General features: G+C 37.5%; 1 protein-coding gene across 2 annotated transcripts in view; it reads left to right on the top strand.

Annotated features, from left to right (window-relative positions):
• LAMA2 (laminin subunit alpha 2) overlaps positions 1–22,356 on the top strand; it is a 677,031-nt gene that overhangs the window by 293,051 nt on the left and 361,624 nt on the right. For both annotated transcript variants that reach the window (XM_070461486.1, XM_070461485.1), the window contains exons 11-12: positions 2,625–2,765; positions 5,223–5,396. In XM_070461486.1, the coding sequence (XP_070317587.1) occupies positions 2,625–2,765; positions 5,223–5,396 (315 nt within the window). The remainder of the gene's footprint in view (positions 1–2,624; positions 2,766–5,222; positions 5,397–22,356) is intronic.

Genomic DNA, 22,356 nt, shown 5'->3' with positions numbered 1-22,356 from the left:
AATGTCTGAAAGTTTCTAATTGTTAGGCTCAGTATGAATCTCAGAAAAGTGTTATTACAAGCTTTCAAATCAGAGTAAATGAAAGTGAATTAGACCAAGCACGTAAGAACACAGTGTGCAGACAGCTGTACTCTGTCCTTAATGGGATAAGCGAAATTATCACTATTGAATGTTTCATCTTTCCTGCCTGTGTCCTCTTCGGAAGGTGCTCTCAGGTTCAGGATTTGGGGGATATATTTGCCATCTTAGGTCTGAAATTAGTTCAATTAGTTTTGTTGACATCTATCATCTCAAAATATCTGAAATTTACCTTTAAAATAGCGAGAATACTAGCAGGAATATTAGTGTAATAATTACATTTGTGTGCATATTGGGAGGCTGAAGTTTGACATGTGAAACATGTCTAGAGACACTCTTTTGTTTAGGCTCCTGGCAGTGTAGAAATGGTTGAGGTGGTAAGTAGCACGTAGAAATCAAGCCCAAAATTTAATTTCAAATATATCATCCTCTTGGATATCAGGAGAATATCTTTATTTGTTTATTTTTATAAATGTCTCTGTTTTTCATGCTGTTGTTCTTCTTTGATCATCCCCCCTATATTCTCACATCTTTATAGCCCCATCTTCTGCCCAGTCTTTATTCAAATATGTTTTTATGAAACACCTGCTAGGTGCACAGCACTTCACTGTGCATGAAAAATATGACCACCAGGAGATTTATTCAAAATTAATAAAGTTTTATTAAGCTAGTGTTCAATGTTTTGCCAGAAACACTTCCATTTTGGGGTATAATAAAGGCAGGTAAGACAGGGTTCTACGTCTGAATAGATTATGGTATGGCTGGAGAGAATGATCTTAGAAGATATAGCAGTTCTTTTCTGTGGTTATAATAGAAGAATGACAGAAGGCTGCTGCTAAGTCGCCTCAGTCATGTCTGACTCTGTGCGACCCCATAGACGGCAGCCCACCAGGCTCCCCCATCCCTGTGATTCTCCAGGCAAGAACACTGGAGTGGGTTGCCATTTCCTTCTCCAATGCATGAAAGTGAAAAGTGAACATGACGTCACTGAGCCGTGTCCGACTCTTTGTGACCCCATGGACTGCAGCCTACCAGGCTCCTCCGTCCATGGGGTTTTCCAGGCGAGAGTACTGGAGTGGGGTGCCATTGCCTTCTCTGTGACAGAAGGCTATGGGAACAGCTTTGAGAAAGAAGTTAGTTTTCTAAGGAAAAGGAAAATTTCAGAATCAAAGTAATAAGAGAATTCAAAGAAGAGGGAAAATGTGGGGCAGATTCATATGTGGGGACTACTAGGAATCTATTGCCTGAGAAGCAGGGAACTTTCATATAGAAGACATTAGTCAAGATTAACCATTCTTTAACAGAGATTATAGCCTTCCCAGTTTGTCATCATATAGTCAGCTTTCTCTGGCTTGAGTCCCATGTATAAACAATCTTTCAGTATACTGGGTCTAGGATTAATGAAGCCAATCTAGAGAGCAGTCACTGAATGAGAATTATTTTTTCCCCATAATGTTGCTCTATGATTAACTGACTATACCAGTGTGTTAAAGGAAACACTGAAAATTAACTAGGGAAAACTTTCTTTCTTTCCTACTGTATCTCATCAGGGAAATAATGTGACTATTTGCCCAGTTTCTCTACCTGTCTCATTCTTAGGCCTGCTTCAAAGATTTGTATTTTTCATGTGTGGTGTCAAAAATATTCTACCATCTGTATAATATCAATGTTCTAGTCTACATTTATGTATCAGCTTAATATCTTTTATTTCATCATGTATCGTGTGTTCTAAGAGGAAGCAGTTCAACAACATAGAATGTTAAACACTGAACCAAATGTCTTAAGTTATTGCTGGATTTATCATGACAGTTGCTCCCCTCTGGACAAAGATGAAGATCAAATTGAAAGTTGGTGCAGTAGATTAGAATCTAACATTATTTAGAATCTAACATTATTTCCTACTAGTGTGGTTAGGACAGCATATAGTTAATAAATTTTTGAGAAGATTTTTATTTTTTTTGTGTGTGTGTAATAAAGTTTTATTAAAGTATAAAGGAGATAGAGAAAGCTTCTGACATAGGCATCAGAAGGGGGCAAAAGAGTACCCCTTTTGCTAGTGTTAGCAATGGAGTTATATACTCTCCAATGAATCCAAAGAATGTCTGGAGGTTGCAAAGACCTCACCAGACCCACTCCCATATTTACATTTTAAGATAACAGAGTTGGCTAGAAGATTTAATCCAAAGATTGTCCTCAGGCAGGATACATCCTTGTAAAGACTAGACCTACTCCCATAATTTTTGTTTTAAGATAACAGAATTAGCCAGAGACTGTCCTCAGGCAGGATACATTATTGTTATATAATCCTAAGGAATGTAGAGGAAAAAAAGGTAAAAAAAGTTTGTCCTTTCTTCCTCCTTGAATATTCCATACCTCTCTCTCCTTGGGGACCCCTAGACTTCTTATCAACCTGCCATGATTATACATTAAATAAAGTTGAGAGGTAACATGAAGAATATACAACTTATATTTTTCTTGAGCAGAAATAGAGACAATGTTCTATTTTGAAGGGCACCTGTGTTAGTAACCTACTTCTCTGTTTATAGGAAAATGTGGAAGGAGGAGACTGCAGTCGCTGCAAATTTGGGTTCTTCAATTTGCAAGAGGATAATCATAAAGGTTGTGATGAGTGCTTCTGTTCAGGAGTTTCAAACAGATGTCAAAGCTCCTACTGGACCTATGGCCACGTAAGCAATAAGTAGCCTTTGAATTCTGTGTGCTGCTCCACGGGGCTTCTTGCTATTGTCCTTCTATAAGAAATTAACTTTTTTTTCTTGTAGTGAGCTTCTACTTAAACTTATCTTGGAGAAGTGATGGAATTTTCTTTCAAATACTAGCTGTGTCTCTTTGACCAAAGCCTTTAAGATTTTGTACCAGTGTGTAAACTGGAACCTCTTATAATAAGTCAACACTAGCCTTTTCAGTCTCCATGGTTAGTATGTGAAGCAATGATGGAATTAATGCTGCCTTAGCCTCAGAGGCAGAGAAGACATCTAATTGTGATAGGAAGGATTATGAATTGCATTCACCAGTATTTTTGGTATACACTAAGAGAAACTTCTTTAACAGCTATGTATATAATACCTATTACCCACCAGTCTTTAGTTGTGATTTGATGTTGCCATAGCTCTTTCTTTGTTAAAAGTAGAAACTAAATTTGAAGATCTTCATTCTTAATTGATTTGAAAAAGTTCAAGTTATTACATGTTTAGTGGTGGTGATGGTGGTTTAGTCCAACTTTTGTTACTCCATGGACTGTGGCCTGCCAGGGTCCTCTGTCCTTGGGAGGAAGAGTGGAGTGGATTGCCATTTCATTCCCCAGAGGATCTTCCCGACCAGGGGTTAAACCTAGGTCTCCTGCATTGCAGGCAGATTCTTCAGCACTGAGCCCCGGGAAGCCCTGGGGTATTCTTCCTCTACCATAAACATGAACCTGTTTTCTTCCCACCTCCTTTGCCTGTCATACACTCGTTGATTTTTCATCCCTTCACAGACAGAAGTTTGTCTCCTTATGAAAGAGGACCTTTAGGGAATTTCAAATGGTTTGTGTGGCAGCACTTAGGAGTACAAAATACCAGGAAACAGGCTGGAGAAAGGAGGAGAAACCTACAGAGGGAATGAGAAACTAGATGCACGTGGTTGAGTTTACTCAGAAGTTGAGCTCTTATCCTTGGAGAATAACTGAAGGATTTTAGCAGGGGGTGTTGGGATTAGAGTTGGATTTTACAAAGATCACTATTTTAATAAAACTGAATTCCAAACACTACTGCCTTTCAGCTTTAATGAGCTAACTAATCCTTTATACAGCTATGAAAATTTTGTCTATTTGTGTTGCTTTTAAGTCTGAAACATTATGAGTAGTTTCTGATTGTCCTCTTCATACCTACATGAACCTATGCATACTTTATCAAGTATTGCTTATGGAACAGATTGTGTAGAACCAACAGCAAATGAAAAGCTAGTCTAACTTCACCCTCTAGACTGTTCCATTAATGTACAAAAGTTTTATGGTTAGCAGAGGAGCAGAAGTAGCATTCAGCCTCGTACTTCAGAAACTAGGTTCTCTGATATTTGCATTTCCGGCATTTTTCTGGAAAGAACTTTCTGTGACTCTCACTGGGCTGTCCTTGGAGGTCTGATGAAGGATGTTGGAAAGGCAAGAGTAGTAGTATGTATCTTGCTGCTTTTCTGTCCAACAAACCTTCACTGAATCTCTCTCTTTTGACAAGGGCAGTCCCAGCAGTTCCACAGCTTTAGGAGATACAGAATCAAATGACCTCTTCATGAAGAAATTTTAAAAATATTTCATCCATGTGTGATCACCATTACCATTCTGCTACCCATTACCCACAACGCCAAGCAGCTCACACGTGACTTGTGGGTCCCTGGTAGCCATAAACCTCAGTATCCAGTCTTATGTCCTGACTAGGTAGGACGGTTTAAATTTAGAATTGTACCATGTGCCGCACATAGCTGGAGAATAAACGTGTAAAAGCAAGTCATCTTTCCCTAATTCCTCCTTAAATGTTCCTTCCTTGTCTGGGCCAAGGATCAAGACTAGGAGTTCTTATAGCACTCCTGACCCCACGGGAAGGAATAGGAACAGTATTGTGAGCTGGTGTTTTCAACTATCCTGGAGCCTCAAATTGAAATTTAAATACATGAAAATAAAGGAACTAGTAAATGAAAATCTACCTTTCATATCTTTTCTCTTTTCTTCCTCTTCTTTACAAATGCATATATAATACCTTTTGAAATAATTGTTTCCATAAGAAACTGGAAAGCACTAGTGGAGTGAAAAATGGGAAATTCAAACTTCAACTATTTGATAATTTATACAAAATTATGTGTGAATTTAAATGACTTTTTAAGAAAGTAGTATTTGAAATCGTAATTTTTAAAAATCACACGGGATTAATAAAAACAGATGACACTATAATATCATCCAAACTCCTAGAAACATCAAGAAAAAAAATAATGGTGAGAACATATGAGACGTTTAATGATATACACAACTTTTATATTTTCCTAAATGTTCATAGTTTTTGTGTTATTAATTTTCAAAATATGAACACTACAGAAATAGGAAAGAGAAGTGTCTGGGTTCTTTTCTTAAGTGACCATGATTGTGTGTTTTCTTTAAGATACAAGACATGAGTGGCTGGTATCTGACTGACCTTTCTGGCCGTGTTCGAGTGAGCCCCCAGCTGGAGGACTTAGACTCGCCGCAGCAGATCAGCATTAGCAGCGTGGAGGCCCGCCGAGCCCTGCCCCAGACCTACTACTGGAGTGCGCCAGCGCCTTACCTGGGGAACAAGGTGAGTCCTTCAGTGCTTGCTTCCTGCTACTTTGCTTCAGTTGATCAATAAGATTGGGTTTTATATTGTCTTTCTTTAAAGGAAGATGAGATCAAATATATACTGATTGGATTGCTGGAACCAACTGAATCAGATTAAGTTGGACTTTTCCACCCTGCCCCATGGGTGCTTGCATCCCCACATCACAATTCTATATAGTTGCTATCCTGTGTCAAACATTTTGAAAGAACAAATAAAGCAATGAAGCCTTTAGGTATTTTTTTTTTGCAAAACAGATGGTAGATACTGGAAGACACTGTGTCATGTTTACTTGAAATAGCTGTTTTTCTAGAATTGTCTGTGGTGGAATACTTACCGGAGTCTTTCTCATCTGTTTCTATTTCATTTCAAAACTGGTATTCAAGAGAGCTACTTTCTCTACCTTGTCAGAATGTTAATTGGAAATGAAATTTATTACATAACTAATTTAATACTTGCCATGAAGCTTATAATAAATACCATATTTCCTGGAGCTCAGGAAGAGAACTACCATAAAAGAAGAGCCAGATTGAAAGCACATGTTTGTTTCAAGCCCACTGACTCACTTGTAAAAAAAACACACTCACAGATAAACAAATGTAGCGCTTTCAGAGATGAAGGTGCTTCTTTCTTCCCCTCTCTTGTGAATTAACTCTAACTAGATAGGTTCCTTGGCTTTTATCATTTTATTTTATTTTGCTTAACAATTCATTGGAAACAAAATTTGATATAGAAATTCTAAATGAGAATACTTGCTTGGTCTGTGAAACTTAATACCTTGTTAGCTCATAATTAAATGACCTGATCACACCAGAAATTGTCAGTCCCAGAAAAATCCTCTAGCAAATTGAAACTATTTAAGACTAGATTTCAACTATAAAAATATAGCTTACTTTGGAGAAAATCTTCATGATTAAATAAAAATATTTTAATAACTAGTGGTGTGTAAACATTAAGACAGAAAACCTTGCTAGTTCATATCAATGGAAACTACTGGTTCTATTTGTTTGAAAACATTATAACTTTTGGCCTGTTTCTTATTTTTACAGGCCTCTAAATACCATTATGAAAAATGTGTAAATGAGTAAAACACATTTTTCAATGAATATTTATTTTTAAAGAGAGAGTGTATGTTGCATAAAATTTTCCAGCTGTAATAAAAATCTAATTAAGCTGTTACTTCAAAGCCCTTTCCAACAAGAGGTCTTTCTATTCTATTCTATTTAGAAATTTCCTGAATACCCAACAAGAATAAAATAGCACATAGGACTCAAATGTCTATAGCTTAAAACTGCCAAGAGACAAACAAACAAAAAAACCAGAAGCTGTCTTTTTTTCCAACTTCTCTGAGGACTTTAGAGAAGAACCATGGATCAAAATTGGATGAGTTTCAGAGGTCTTACTTTTCTTCCCACAGTGAAGTTTACTTATATAGGTAGTTTTTTAAAATAGAATATTCTTTGCCATATTTTCCATCATTTTTTCTTTGCCCATATGCTTTTTCTTTCTGTTGGCTGAAAATCAAACTGACAGAAGGAAGGCAAGCAAATAGGACATGAAATAGCATCAGAGCAAAGCATTTGGACATCCTGTTCGTAGTATTGGTTCCCAAAGATAACTTTCCTTATCCTGTCTGGACTGCTCCTTGTTAACCACCCACGATGAAGTACTTCACATCCCGCACAGATCATGTTCACATTAAAAAGCTGTGCTTGCCTGGGCTTCAGTTTCTGTTCAGTGAACAAAGTACTGGTAACAGGGTGTGCAAATTGTTTGAATATGGAAGACATTTTTTAATGTAATGTGGAAGCCCTCGGTGGTTTACTGTCAGACATCTCAGTATGAATGAAACAATTTGCTTTAATAACTGAACCATATAAATTTTTGATACTACAATAATACTGCAAGCTCTCACAAATTACCACAGTACATCTTAACTGTCATGTCACATCACGTAAATTACAGTCATGATGACATGCTTAGCTTGGTTGATATAATATCTTGCTGAGGAAATGGAAGATTGTAGGGCCTTGTTTGTAAATCTAGTAAAGTCACTTTTCTAAATAGTTGAGGCTAAATTCTTTCCCAGTAATTGCTTTTGGAATCAGAGCCATTGCCAGACTCTGACAGAAATAGTATGTCAAGAAACTAGTATATCTGCTTAGATACTGAATTTGATTTACATCCATGACCAGGAAGCTCTGGATATATAATCCTTCATTTGCCTTTTTAGTGTTAAATTTCTAAGTTGAAAAAGTATTTATGAGATGCTATTAGATTTTCCTAAATACTTGTATAACCGATTTTCAAACATTTTCCAAGTTTCTTGGTGGTAAATTCACTTGTACCAGATGGGAGATGTGTTGTACATATTTCAATTTAATGAAGGTGCCAGTCTTCCTGTGTTTTGGTAACCTAACCCCAAATAATAAAACTGCTCTAACTTGAGATACACTTTGCTAACATAGAAACCTGCCTGGGCATAATTAAACTCAAGAGCACTAGCCAGTTTAGCAAAGGAATACTTTTCATATTAAGAAACATTTTTATTGACTACAGTCCCTCTTTGGAATAATGAGGAAAACATAGGTGGATATAGTTGTGTACGTAGATAGTAGATGAGGCCTGGAAAATTTAGTTCGTTTTTATACTGCTCTTTAAAAAATTTCCATAATCTTATTGTCTATGCCAAGTTTGTGTGCTGAACCCACAGTGAGGCCAAACAAACTGAAACATAAGAGTTTCGAGCTGAAAAGGGTTTATTGCAGGGCCGAGCGAAGAGAGTGAGGCAGCCCATGATGCTCAAAAGACCCAAACTCCTCAGAGCATTTTTAGAGGCAAAGTGATGGGGGTGGGGGTGGGGGGTGGTATGTCACATGTTATGTGATCAGCTTATGACAGTTCTCTGATTGGTTGATGGTGAGATAACAGGGCAGTGTTACTGGGGTTAACACCATCAGTCCTCAGGTTTCAGTAGGGGTCTATGTGCTCACAGTCGTCAAGTAGTTAGCTTCTTCGATTTGATGCAGGGTTTAGCATCCGTAAAACAACTCAGGGAATGTGCATTAGTTTACTGTTATCTAGGTGCTTTAGGGAGGAACTAAATATTCTATGGCTGTCATATATAAGGTTTATTGTCTAAATTCTTACCAGTTCTCCTGGACCAACTGCTATTTTTGTCACTACATGTTCCATTCTTTCAGTCATTACTTTCTTTTTTCTTTTTGTTGTTGTTGTTCTGGACTTTATTATTAATTCTTGAGCCAGGCTTTTATGACTCAGGAGGCCTGGGAGACTACAGATTTCCTAGAAATAAAAGACAAGCAGATGACATGGGGAAGGACTCTGTCCTGAGAAGGTCCCATGGAGTCCCACTGAGTTACAATCTCAACTAAGAGTTAATCCTTCAACAGCAACCTCGAAAATGTTTTTTTCTCATGTAAATATGTGGGCATTCAGCACAGTGGTCACAATCAAGTGTTAATTCCCTGCCCCTTTCATTGTAGACATTCAGAGAAAGTTAAGTCAGGCACCCACAGGGCTCTACTTGGCAGCATCTTATTTTCTCGAAATACTTGACAGAGGTTAATACTTGGTTTTAGGGCATTTGTGTAAGCCTGGAACCAGGCATGAATGTAAAGTGCTAGAGCACAGAGTCCTGCTGATTCGCTATAGGCCACAGCTATTGAGAAACAGTTTGGGTATTTCAGAGTTGGAATAATTCACTGCTTTAGTAAACTAAGTGCTATTGGAACATTGAAATAGTTATTTCTTTACGGTTACCCTAGTGGTCTGAAATAGTTCAGCCCCCAAAACCAGTTCTCTTCCTGTTTGTAAAGAGCCCTGAGAATCTGACTTGGCCTATCGACTGTTCCCCCATTACCAGTAAGGTTTGCAAATCAGTCTCTGAGTGCTATTAAATTAATTTTGTGTGATTTGGTCTTTATGAAACAATGCTTATTTCCTACAACATGTATACTATCTTTTTCTGTTTCTAGCTTAGAGGAGCTTTTAAATTGTTTCATTGTAGTTGCCAAGAATATCTATAGTTTAGCATAAGCCTCTTATTATGAGTCAGCTGACAAAATAGCATCTGGTTCTAAAAGTAATCTCTGGTATTTCTTTGCTGTCTTGCTTGACTTACAGTTCTACCTCTAACATTCCTAATTAAAGCTGTGGATTTGAAGGAGATTGATATTTGAGATTTATATGACAGGATAGTTCTTGTCAGATGGAAGGAACTTCACAAATATTTTGTGATCAATGCTACATTTTTAACAACAACAGAATAGTTTTGATTAGATTTCTCAAAAATGACTCAAGTTGAGATTTAAGTTAGAATTGAAAGATGATTTCCATCTTAGTTAAAAAATTAAAACCTCAGTAATAAGCATGAGTTGCTCTCCTTTTAGCAACATAATTTATATTTCTGACTTCTTTGCTCTATATGCCTCAGAATTATTCAAAGTAAAGGTCAGACTCTCTCCCTCATCCTTAATGTCCTCTGAATTAAGTCTCAGATTAAATGGATTAAGAATATATTATATATGTGAAGAATGGCATGGCTATAAAGGTAAATAAGATAAACTGTGATTAAATTTTTATTCCATAAATCAGATCATATAAAAATGATTTGGCAATAGAATAATACCAGAAGAATATCTGTTGTCAAGAATAAACCAAATATATTGTTAGGGGCAAATGTTTATGAAAAAACAAACAAAAATCATAAGAACTCATTTATTACATGTAGTTCTGATAATGTCTACTCTGCAAAGTTAGCCCAACTATGAGGACTCACAGTCAAATTTCTAGAATAATAAAAATTAATAAAACTGACCTAGGGGGAAAATGTTAAAAGTCATATGAACATTAAAGCAATTGAATCAGTAGCCAAAAAAGTATTCCCATAAGGAAAACAATGGTTTTATTTATTTCTGTTTAATTTGTAAATCAATTTTTGAACCTTAAAAACGTTTTTCAATCTTACACAGCTTTACAGAGAACAAAATAATAAGGACTACTCCTCAAGTAATTTTATGTGGCTTAATATGCTTGATATCAGGGAGGCATGAAAAAGGAAATTTCTGCCCAAACTCACTCATGAAAATCGATGCAAGTATCCTAACCAAAGCATGGATAATCAGAATCCATAATCTATAAAAATGGTAAAATTAGCATTTATCATAGGAGTTCAGTGTTGATTTAATATAAAAAAAACAGTGTAATAGACAGTATTGATTAAATAAAGGAGAGAAACTGTTTCAATAGATGCAGAAAAAAATAGATAAAATTTAATAATGATTCATGAGGTTTTAAAAAATGTGTAAACTAAGATTGGAAAGGTGCTTCTTCATCTGATGAAGAATATACAGAAATGAATAACATATCTACTTTGTTATAAAATATGGAAGGAATTATTTAAGATCACAAGCAATTTTCACTCTGACCACTTATTTAACATGGTACTAGCAGATGTGGACAGTGCATTAAGATTTTAAAACAAGAAGTTAAAAGATATAGAACTTAAAAAGGAAGAAATAAAATTGCATTTATAGATGATATGATTATCTGCTTGATATGATTATGAACTCAGAAGATAAATTACTAATGGGTGAATGAAGAAGGGAACTGTATACAAAGTTAATATGTAAAAGCCTATTGACCAAAAAATTCGTCACAACCAGAAAGTAGAGAGTCATTTTATTTGGTGGGAATGTTAATGACTCTGAGCCCGGGAGGCAGCATTTCAGTTGTTGCTCAGTCGCTAAGTCATGTTCTGCTCTTGGCAACACTATGAACTGCAGCACGCCAGGTTTCCCTGTTCACCATCTCTCTGAGTTAGCTCAACTCATGTCCGCTGAGTGGGTGATGCCATTCAATCATCTCATCCTCTGTTGCCCCGTTTTCCTCCTACCCTCAATCTTTCCCAGCTCAGAGTCTTTTCCAATGAGTTGGCTCTTTGTATCAGGTGGCAAAATTATTGGAGCTTCAGCTTTAGCATCAGTCCTTCCAGTGAATATTCAGGGTTGATTTCCTTTAGAATTGACTGGTTTGATTTCCTTGCAGTCCAAGGGACCCTTGAGTCGTCTCCAGCACCACAGTTCAAAAGCAACAATTCTTTGGCACTCTGCCTGACTTATGGTCCAACTCTCACATCCATGCATGACTACTGGAAAAACCATAGTTTTGACTCTACAGACATTTGTTGGCAAAATGATGTCTCTGCTTTTCAACACACTGTCTAGGTTTGTCATAGCTTTTCTTCCAAGGAGCAAGCATCTTTTATTTTTATTTTTTTAATAGGACCGTCTGGTGGTGTGATTTTATTTTTTTTAATTTTTTTAATATTTTTTTCTTCTTTTATTTTATTTTACTTTTTTTATTAGTTGGAGGCTAATTACTTTACAATATTGTAGTGTTTTTGTCATACATTGACATGAATCAGTCATGGATTTACATGTGTTCCCCATCCCGGTCCCCCCTCCCACCTCCCTCTCCACCCGATCCCTCTGGGTCTTCCCAGTGCACCAGGCCCGAGCACTTGTCTCATGCATCCAGCCTGGGCTGGTGATCTGTTTCACCCTAGATAATACACATGTTTCGATGCTGTTCTCTTGAAACATCCCACCCTTGCCTTCTCCCACAGAGTCCAAAAGTCTGTTCTATACATCTGAGTCTCTTTTTCTGTTTTGCATATAGGGTTATCGTTACCATCATTCTAAATTCCATATATATGTGTTAGTATACTGTAATGGTCTTTATCTTTCTGGTTTACTTTACTCTGTATAATGGGCTCCAGTTTCATCCATCTCATTAGAATTGATTCAAATGAATTCTTTTTAACAGCTGAGTAATATTCCATGGTGTATATGTACCACAGCTTCCATATCCATTCATCTGCTGATGGGCATCTAGGTTGCTTCCATGTCCTGGCTATTATAAACAGTGCTGCAATGAACATTGGGGTGCACATGTCTCTTTCAGATCTGGTTTCCTCGGTGTGTATGCCCAGAAGTGGGATTGCTGGGTCATATGGCAGTTCTATTTCCAGCTTTTTAAGAAATCTCCACACTGTTCTCCATAACGGCTGTACTAGTTTGCATTCCCACCAACAGTGTAAGAGGGTTCCCTTTTCTCCACACCCTCTCCAGCATTTATTGCTTGTAGGCTTTTGGATAGCAGCCATCCTGACTGGCATGTAATGGTACCTCATTGTGGTTTTGATTTACATTTTTCTGATAATGAGTGATGTTGAGCATCTTTTCATGTGTTTGTTAGCCATCTGTATGTCTTCCTTGGAGAAATGTCTGTTTAGTTCTTTGGCCCATTTTTTGATTGGGTCATTTATTTTTCTGGAGTTGAGCTGGAGGAGTTGCTTGTATATTTTTGAGATTAATGCTTTGTCTGTTGCTTCATTTGCTATTATTTTCTCCCAATCTGAGGGCTGCCTTTTCACCTTGCTTATAGTTTCCTTTGTTGTGCAAAAGCTTTTAAGTTTCATTAGGTCCCATTTGTTTATTTTTGCTTTTGTTTCTAATATTCTGGGATGTGGGTCATAGAGGATCCTGCTGTGATTTATGTCGGAGAGTGTTTTTCCTATGTTCTCCTCTAGGAGTTTTATAGTTTCTGGTCTTTACATTTAGATCTTTAATCCATTTTGAGTTTATTTTTGTGTATGGTGTTAGAAAGTGTTTCATTCTTTTACAGGTGGTTGACCAGTTTTCCCAGCACCACTTGTTAAAGAGGTTATCTTTTTTCCATTGTACATCCTTGCCTCCTTTGTCGAAGATAAGGTGACCATGGGTTCGTGGATTTATCTCTGGGCTTTCTATTCTGTTCCATTGATCTATATTTCTGTCTTTGTGTCAGTACCATACTGTCTTGATGACTGTGGCTTTGTAGTATAGTCTGAAGTCAGGCAGGTTGATTCCTCCAGTTCCATTCTTCTTTCTCAAGATTACTTTGGCTATTCGAGGTTTTTTTGTATTTCCATACAAATTGTGAAATTATTTGTTCTAGTTCTGTGAAAAATACTATTGATAGTTTGATAGGGATTGCATTGAATCTATAGATTGCTTTGGGTGGTATAGCCATTTTGACAATATTGATTCTTCCAATCCATGAACATGGTATATTTCTCCATCTGTTTGTGTCCTCTTTGATTTCTTTCATCAGTGATTTATAGTTTTCTATGTATAGGTCTTTTGTTTCTTTAGGTAGATATACTCCTAAGTATTTTATTCTTTTTGTTGCAATGGTGAATGGTATTGTTTCCTTAATTTCTCTTTCTGTTTTCTCATTGTTAGTGTATAGGAATGCAAGGGATTTCTGTGTGTTAGTTTTATATCCTGCAACTTTACTATATTCATTGATTAGCTCTAGTAATTTTCTGGTATAGTCTTCAGGGTTTTCTATGTAGAGGATCATGTCATCTGCAAACAGAGAGAGTTTCACTTCTTCTTTTCCTATCTGGATTCCTTTTACTTCTTTTTCTGCCCTGATTGCTGTGGCCAACACTTCCAAAACTATGTTGAATAGTAGTGGTGAGAGTGGGCACCCTTGTCTTTTTCCTGATTTTAGGGGAAATGCTTTCAATTTTTCACCAGCAAGCATCTTTTAATCTCATAGCTGCAGTCATCATCCGCAGTGATTTTGGAGTCCAAGAAAATAAAATCTGACACTGTTTCCACTTGTCCCCGAACTATTTGGCATGAAGTGATAGGACTGGATGCCACAATCTTCGTTTTTTGAATGTTGTATTTTAAGCCAGCCTTTTCACCCTCCTCTTTCGCCTTCATCAAAGGGTCTTTAGTCTCTCTTCACCTTCTGTCATTAGATTGGAATCATCTGAATATTTGAGGTTGTTGACTAATCTCCCTGCAGTCTTGATTCCAGCTTGTGATTCATCCAGCCTAGTGTTCCGCATGATGTAATCTGCACATAAATTAAGTAAACAGGGTGAAACACAGCCTTTTCTTACTCCCTTCACAATTTGGAACTGGTCCGTTGTCCCATGTCCAATTCAAACTGTTGCTTCTTGACCTGCATACAGGTTTCTCAGGAGACAGGTAAGGTGGTTTGGTACTCCCATCTCTTTCAGAATTTTCCACAGTTTCTTGTGATCCACACAGTCAAAGGCTTTAGCATTGTCAATGAAGCAGAAGTAGATATTTTTCTGGAATTCTCTTGCTTTTTCTGTGATCCAATGGGTTTTTGCAATTTGATCTCTGGCTCCTCTGCCTTTTCTAAATCTAGCTTGAACATCTGGAAGTTCTCAGTTCACGTACTGTTGAAGCCTAGCTTGAAGGATTTTGAACATTACCTTACTAACGTGAAATGAGCACAGTTGTGTGGTAGTTTGAACATTCTTTGCCATTTTCCTTCTTTGGGATTGGAATGAAAACTGATCTTTTCCAGTCCTTTGGTCACTGCTGAGTTTTCCAAATTTGCTGGCATATTGAGTGCTGTACTTTAACAGTGTCGTATCTTTTAGGATTTGAAATAGCTCAGCTGGAATTCCATGACCTCCACTAGGTTTGTTCATAGTAATGTTTCCTATGGCCCACTTGACTTCACACTCCAGGATGTCTGGCTCTAGGTGAGTGACCACACCATTGTGGTTACCCAGGTCATTAAGATCTTTTTTGTATAGTTCTTCTGTGTATTCTTGCCACCTCTTCTTAAACTGCTGTAGAAGGCCAGAGAGAGGGAGTCAAGCTATATACAACTTTGCAACAATGAGGGCAGTCTGAACATCAAAGATTATTGTTAAGTAAGGAAAACCAGATATCAAGCTAAGGAACTTAGCATTCTTCTATGGGAATTTTCAAGCCTCTGGGCTCACTGAATTCTTTCCTTTCATATGCACTGCACCTATCTGGGACCACTCCCTGTTTCTTGATTGTTTACGTCAGTAATTCCTTGTTCACCATAAGGAGTGGCAGAAGATAGTTGCTTCTTGCATTCCTCTGAGCTCCTTTGCCATCATTGCAGGGGTGGCAGCATTTGCTGGGTCACAGGTATTGTGTTCCCTTTTGGGAGCCCTCATTCACATTTGGAGCCCCAAGTCACTGATGGCTGTGACATTTCTTGCCCACTGGTATGGCAGGAAATATTTCATTTCACAAGTGGATTGTATTTCTTTTACATCAGCAAAAACCAATTAAAACAGCACTTTGAAAATAAGCCCTGGGCTTTCTTGGTAGTCCAGTGGTTAAGGACCCATCTCAGAATGTAGGGGACACTGGTCTCATCCCTGGTCCAGGAAGATCCCACATTCCGCAGAGCAACTAAGCCCCTGAACCACAATTATTGAGTCTACTTGCAGCATCTACTAAAGCTGGTTATCCTAGAGCCCAGGGCTACACAGCAAGACAAGCCACAACAGTGAGAAGCCTGAACACCACAACCAGGAAGAAGCCCCTGCTTTCTGCAAGTGAAGAAGGCCTGCTCACAGTAAAGAAGACCCAGTGCAGCTGAAATAAAATAAAATAAAAATAAATAAATATTTAAAAATAACTCCTTTACAATAGCAACAAGTCACAAAATACTAAGGATGGAACCTATATAGAAAAGCAAAGAGCTTTTCAGATAATAAAAGGAAATCCTAAAGAAAGGAAGAGATGGAGTTTTAATCAAAACTTACCTGATAAAAAGACTTAGGACTCATTTTAAAAAAAGAAATAATGATTGAGACAAAGTGATATTGGTGTGAAAAAGATATAGAAATGATCAATGGAGTTGAAAAAATAGCCCAGAAATATCCCATGCATATATGGATACTTGATTATTAAGAAAATAGAAATTGAAGATCAAAGACAGCAGAATGGACCATATAATAAATGCTATCAGTACCACTGAGTATCTGAAAAGACAAAAAATGACCATACCTGCATCCCTATCTCATTTTATATACGAAAATAAACTCTAGTTGAAACAAAGATTACAGGTTTCAACAATCATATTATAAAGCATGGAATTTATACTTCTGGCCATGATTGAACAGATATTTCTTAGACAACAAGATAATTTGAGAAAAAATGTGAAACAAGTTTTTAGACACTTTACAGCAGATGTTGTAGAACTTTGATCCCTGAGAGAAAAAAAAGCTCCAGATGAATTGAGGGAAAACCCCAAAAGCAGTGTTTGAAGGCCTGAGAGATGGAGATGGGAGTTCAGGGAAGCCCAGGAAACTAGAATTTGTGGGACAGAATATTAAGGAAGAGGGAGTTGGAGAAAAAATTAACAGGAGAGAAAGAGAATCAATCCAGGTATCTATAAAGATGTAAGGAGAACTTCCACCCTGGCTGTGCTGGATGGGAAAACTTGCCTATCTAAGGATGGTGGAAGAATTACCAAAAAGTAGTGAGAGTAACAATTCCTAGCTCATTTCACACCACCTAATTGAAACTCCAATACTTTGGCCACCTCAGGAGAAGAGCTGACTCATTGGGAAAGATCCTGATGCTGGGAGGGATTTGGGGGCAGGAGGAGAAGGGGACGACAGAGGATGAGATGGCTGGATGGCATCATCTACTCGATGAACTTGAGTTTGAGTAAACTCTGGGAGTTGGTGATGGACAGGGAGGCCTGGCGTGCTGCGGTTCATGGGGTCCAGAGTCAGACATGATTGAGCAGCTGGGCTGAACTGAACTGAACTGAATAATAGCACCATAGTAGAGAGGACTTCTGGCAAAGTTTATTTAGTATTGTTAGCAAAGGGGCTAAATTAGCCCCAGACTACAGGCTGTTCTATGTTCACCTTAACAAATCTTAAAAGCAAACCTTAAAAAAATTATTCCAAAACTGCATGCCAGAACAAAATCCAGTACTAATTAATTATAACAAAATTGAGCACCCAACAATGTGACATCCACCATGTCTGGCATCAACACAAAACGAGAAACCAGCAGGCGCATATGAACCATAACCAGGAGGAAAAGTAGTCAGTGCAAACAGACCAAAAATGACAAGGAAATAATGCAAAGTATGTCAGAATCAATTTACTATTAAAAAAGAAAAAAACAGCAGTAAAGTTAAAGAAATCTTAAAAGCATCCAGAGGATAAAAGACACAACATGCAAAGAGTTATGAATAAAGATAGAAGATTCTTGTTAGACATCGCAAGGACCAGAATACAGTACAGAGATATGTTAAAGTATTGGGGGGGAAAGAATCAACAACAAACAAACAAAAATAATTAATCTAGAATTTTTACAAGGCCAAAGTATCTTTGAAAAAGGAAGGCAAGAAAAGAGACATTCCAGAAAAAAGGCTGAGATACTTTTTCACCAACACATCTGTACAAGAAAAAAAGTGTAGAAACTTCTCATAAAAGTAATATAATAGTAGATGGAAATTTGTCCCTACAAAAAGAAATTAGGAATAAATAAATAGTAAAAACAAGTAAATAATAAAACTTTTTCCATGGATTCCCACCACCCACAGGACCTCAGGCTGGTTACTCTTTACCTTAAGGAGCATAATGGTTATTGAATAAACAACAAAACACAAAGTGAAAATAGAAATTTGGGTTCTCTGTATAATTTTTATTTGAAATCATAAAATGGAAGACCACGCCACCCCCATTCCTTATCACACAAGTAAAGAAAGCAAAACTGCCATCAATTTGACAAGGTTTCAATCAAATCTTAGATTTTTGTGATATCCTTTTCAATAACACTTTTATACTCTTGTTTCTTGTGCAACTCAATGGAAAATTATAGGGAACCAGTGGAGTGCTGGTTCTGATGTTCTAGCCCAAGTCCAAGTGCTTGTGAGACGAACCCCCAGTGTGCTGGCCTGTGCCACTTGTAATAGGTCAGACCCATCAATTGTTGTTATAGTTTAGTGGAACAGTATTATGCTCTTTCTGAGCCTTTCATGGCCAGAGAGTGTTTTGTGTACTGAGTTTTCGTATTTAACCCACTGTATATATAGTGTTTAATTGTTGATGGTAGTGGGAAAAGCACAAGATGGTGGGAATGGATGGGACACAGATTTGGATAAAGGAAGAGGGTCTTCTGTAAGCCAAGGAGAGAGGCCTGGAGCAGTTCCTTCTCTCATAGTCCTCAGAGAAGATCAGTCCTACTGACATCTTGATTATGAACTAGCAAAGGCATATGTTGGGCGTCCCAGGTGGTGCTAGTGGTAAAGAACCTGCCTGCTAATGCAGGAAACATAAGAGACTTGGGTTCGATCCCAGAATTGGGAAGATCACCTGGAGGAGGGCATGGCAACCCACTCCAGTATTCTTGCCTGGAGAATCCCATGGACAGAGGAACCTGATGGGTTACAGTCCATAAAGTCACAAAGAGTTGGACATGACTGAAGTAAGTTAGCATGCATGCAAAGGAATACTTTATTTCTTCCTTTAATTTTCTATGCATCTGTGTCCCACCCTTCTCCCCCATTTTACTCTTGACTCAAAGTTATTATTTATGCAAGGGAAACTCTGGTCAGTTATTTCAGTGTTTTGATCCTTATGCTTTTCACAGATCTGATTCAAATGCTGCATCTCTTCATTATTATTTCTGTAATCTTGGACACATCCCATTATTTAGTTGACACTTACTTTCAATATCTGCAAATTGAGAGTTCTAGCACCTCCTCAGAGTTGTGCAAAGCCCTCAAAAATGCCTTTAGCACGCAGAAGCTCTTCAATAAATGCCAATTACTTTGAGAACTTCTGTAGTTGTATGGTGCAGCAGTTTATATCAGAGGTAAATCTTTATATCAATAAAGCACATTTGTTAGAGAACACTTTGTCCCTTGCTTATTATTTCTATCTAACTGAGCATCTGGTGGTGGTAAAGACAAGATAGCATTAAAAATAAAAATGGACAATCACAGAGAGTTAACTTTAGAAAGTAAGTCAATTATGTGACGTAAACAGCAGCTTGTGAAAATGTGCAAAAATTAAGGCAGTTCTCTAGATTTTGGAGAAGCCTGCAGAGTGTTTTGTACTTTATCTTGAAAATACTAAAATAAAGCAAATGAGCATCATGTCACGTCTTTCTAAGCAAATGATGTGATAAGTAACTATTTCTGCCTTACAGAAGTATTTAAAGGGATTTAAGATTTCTGCCCATCAATAACTGATTAGGGAAGTAAATTTTATCGGCATTATAAGCAGCATCAATACCTTGCGGTTATAGTGTAGCAAGTTAAAATAAGGGCATTAAAGTAGACCCAAACTCAGTATGACTGTTGTTTAGGTGCTACATCATGTACTGCTCTTTTGTGACCTCATGGACTGCGGCCCCCCAGGCTCTTCTGTCCATGGGGCTTCCCGCTGGAATGGGTTGTCATTTCCTTCTCCAGGGGATCTTCCTGACCCAGGGATCAAACCTGTGTCCCCTGTTTTGACAGGCAGATTCTTTACTACTCAGCCACCAGGGAAGCCCCAATATAATTTATATCCTTATCAAAAGGGAAAACTTGGAGACAGACACTTATACAAGGAGAATGCCATATGAATATGAAGACAGCCATCCGCAAGCCAAAGAGAGAGATCTGAAGCAGATCTGTTTCCCACAGCCTTCAGGAGGAGCCAACTCTGCTCCTTTGGTTTTGGACTTGTATCCTTTAGAGCTGTGAGACAATGAATTCTGTTTTTTTGAGACATGTAGGTTATGGTTTTGTTGTGGCAGCCTTAGTAAACAAATCAAGTAAAATATCAATTATTTAAAAAATTCAAAGGTTTTCACTTTGTTTTAATTTGTTGCAAACAAAAGCCTAATCTAATAGCAAAAGAAATTATAGACATTGATAACAAAGACCAACAGTTCACCAAAGAAATGGGCAACACATATGAATGAACAGTTTGTAGAAAAGGAATGCAAATGGCCCTTAGGTATAAGAAACAATGTACAACCTGCCTCATAACACAGCTATGCTGAGAAACTGCCATTTATCTTAGAAGAGACAACAAAAGGTAAATGGATAGCATGCTGTTATAAAATTTATTTATTTTTGTCTATGCTGTGTCCTTATTGCTGCACAGGCTTTCTCTAGTTTTGGCAAGCACTGGCTACCCGCTAGTGACCATGTGCGGGCTTCTCATTGTCTTGGCCTCTCTTGTCGCAGCAAATAGACTCTAGGGCACAGGGGTTCAGCAGTTGCATCACATGGTGGAGTAGTTGCATTTCCCAGACTCTAGAGCACAGGCTTAACAACTGAGGTGTGTGGGCTGAACTGCTCCGTGGCATCTTTCCCAACCAGGGAATGAACTTGTGTGTCTCCTGCACTGGCAGGCAGATTCTTGACTGTTGATCCACCAGGGAAGCCTGGATAGTGCGCTATTAATGAGATGTTAAAAGGACAAAGATCCTTATAATATTGGTAGTGGGGATATGTATTAATGCAATCTAAGAAAACTAACTTAGAAATTTTTACCAAAGTTACAAATGCACATGTGTTCATATATTTTTCTCCTGGAAATTTTTCCTATAGGTAGATATAAAGTGTGAAATACAAAGTTATTCATTCACACATGTTTGTGATAAACACAAAAATGTTACTGATAGACTGATTAAATGCATTTTGGTACATACACACAAACACTATAATAATGTGGAATGCTCTCAGGTATATGGTTAAGTAGTTAAACCTAGAAATAGAACAGTATATGACCACCATTTGTGTAAAAAAAAAAATAGTGGAAAAAAAGAATCTGCATGTAATTATAAGGTAGCCTAGCTGTTTAAAGTCACAGCCTGCATTTGATTGGAGGTGAACTTGTCTGAGACTGTCTGCTGCCCCACTCAAGAACATAATATTGTTAAAGTTATAAAATAAGTTAAGTATATGGCAAAAACCAACCCGACATTGTGAAGCAGTTATCTTCCACTTAAAAGTAAGTTTTAAAAAATATTTATGTAGAACAATATTTTTGTTTTGCTCTATTCTAAACTATTAATTTTCTAGTCTAGACTTTATTGTGAAGATTATTGTTTTGATGAGATCATTTAATATGAGCCTCAATTCTATAAACTAAAAGTTGGTTGTCATGCTTAATTAATCACAAGGATTCCAGTAACACTTTTATCTTTCCAGATAGTTTCAGCAAATTCTGTTAATATCAGTAGGGGCTGTTGGGGAAGCATAAAGCTTACGTTTCTAGGACTGCGGTCTTCCCATGACTTCCAACAGTAGTAGTTGAGTAGACACCCTTTCACCTTACTTTTTCTGAAGTTCTCCCTCTATTACTTGGGTCTCAGATTCCAAGTAGTTAAAATTCAACATTTGCCACATGGAAAAAGGAGCTATGTGATAAGACCCCGATCTGAAATGTGATGAATTATTAAACAGGTAGTTTGTTGGGTGATTGAAAATTACCTGTGAAAGAGTGCTTATCTCCTTGAGGCACGTCGAACACTGACGGAATTGAGCCAATTAGACTGACTGTCTCTTCAATGAGTTGTGACCTCTCGATGGTAATAGCTTATTATGATGATAAATGAACCCATCTCTTCAACTGAAGCCTGAGTACACACTTCAGCAGTTTCCTTGAATCATGAGGCCATTACCTCTCAACTTCAGATCGACAGCAGTGACAGCCCTGGGAGCAGACGGCATGCATGACTAGACACGGATGATTGTTTTACGCCTGTGAATATATTTACAGCTGTCTCCAAAGAAACGGCACCTCCTCATGCATTGTGTGTTCACACCTGAAATAGTTGCCATATGACGTCTCCTTTAACAGGAAGAACGCTGCATCAGTTTTGAGATAACTAGGTGTTTTTTTATTTTTAGTTTTTGTTTGTTGTTTTCAGTGTTTAAATTGCCCAGTCTTGGTCTCCTGATGGAATAAAATTTCAGAATAAAAAAATATATTTTTTGCAATAAACATGTTTATAGTATACAGACAGGTTTTTTAAGTTAATTAATTTAATGTTACTAAATCTCACAATTTGTATTTGGTATGAATTAGGGA

Source organism: Odocoileus virginianus, chromosome 34, assembly GCF_023699985.2.
Source record: "Odocoileus virginianus isolate 20LAN1187 ecotype Illinois chromosome 34, Ovbor_1.2, whole genome shotgun sequence".
Taxonomy (NCBI): Eukaryota; Metazoa; Chordata; class Mammalia; order Artiodactyla; family Cervidae; genus Odocoileus; species Odocoileus virginianus.
This window is presented reverse-complemented; position numbering and strand designations above follow the sequence as displayed.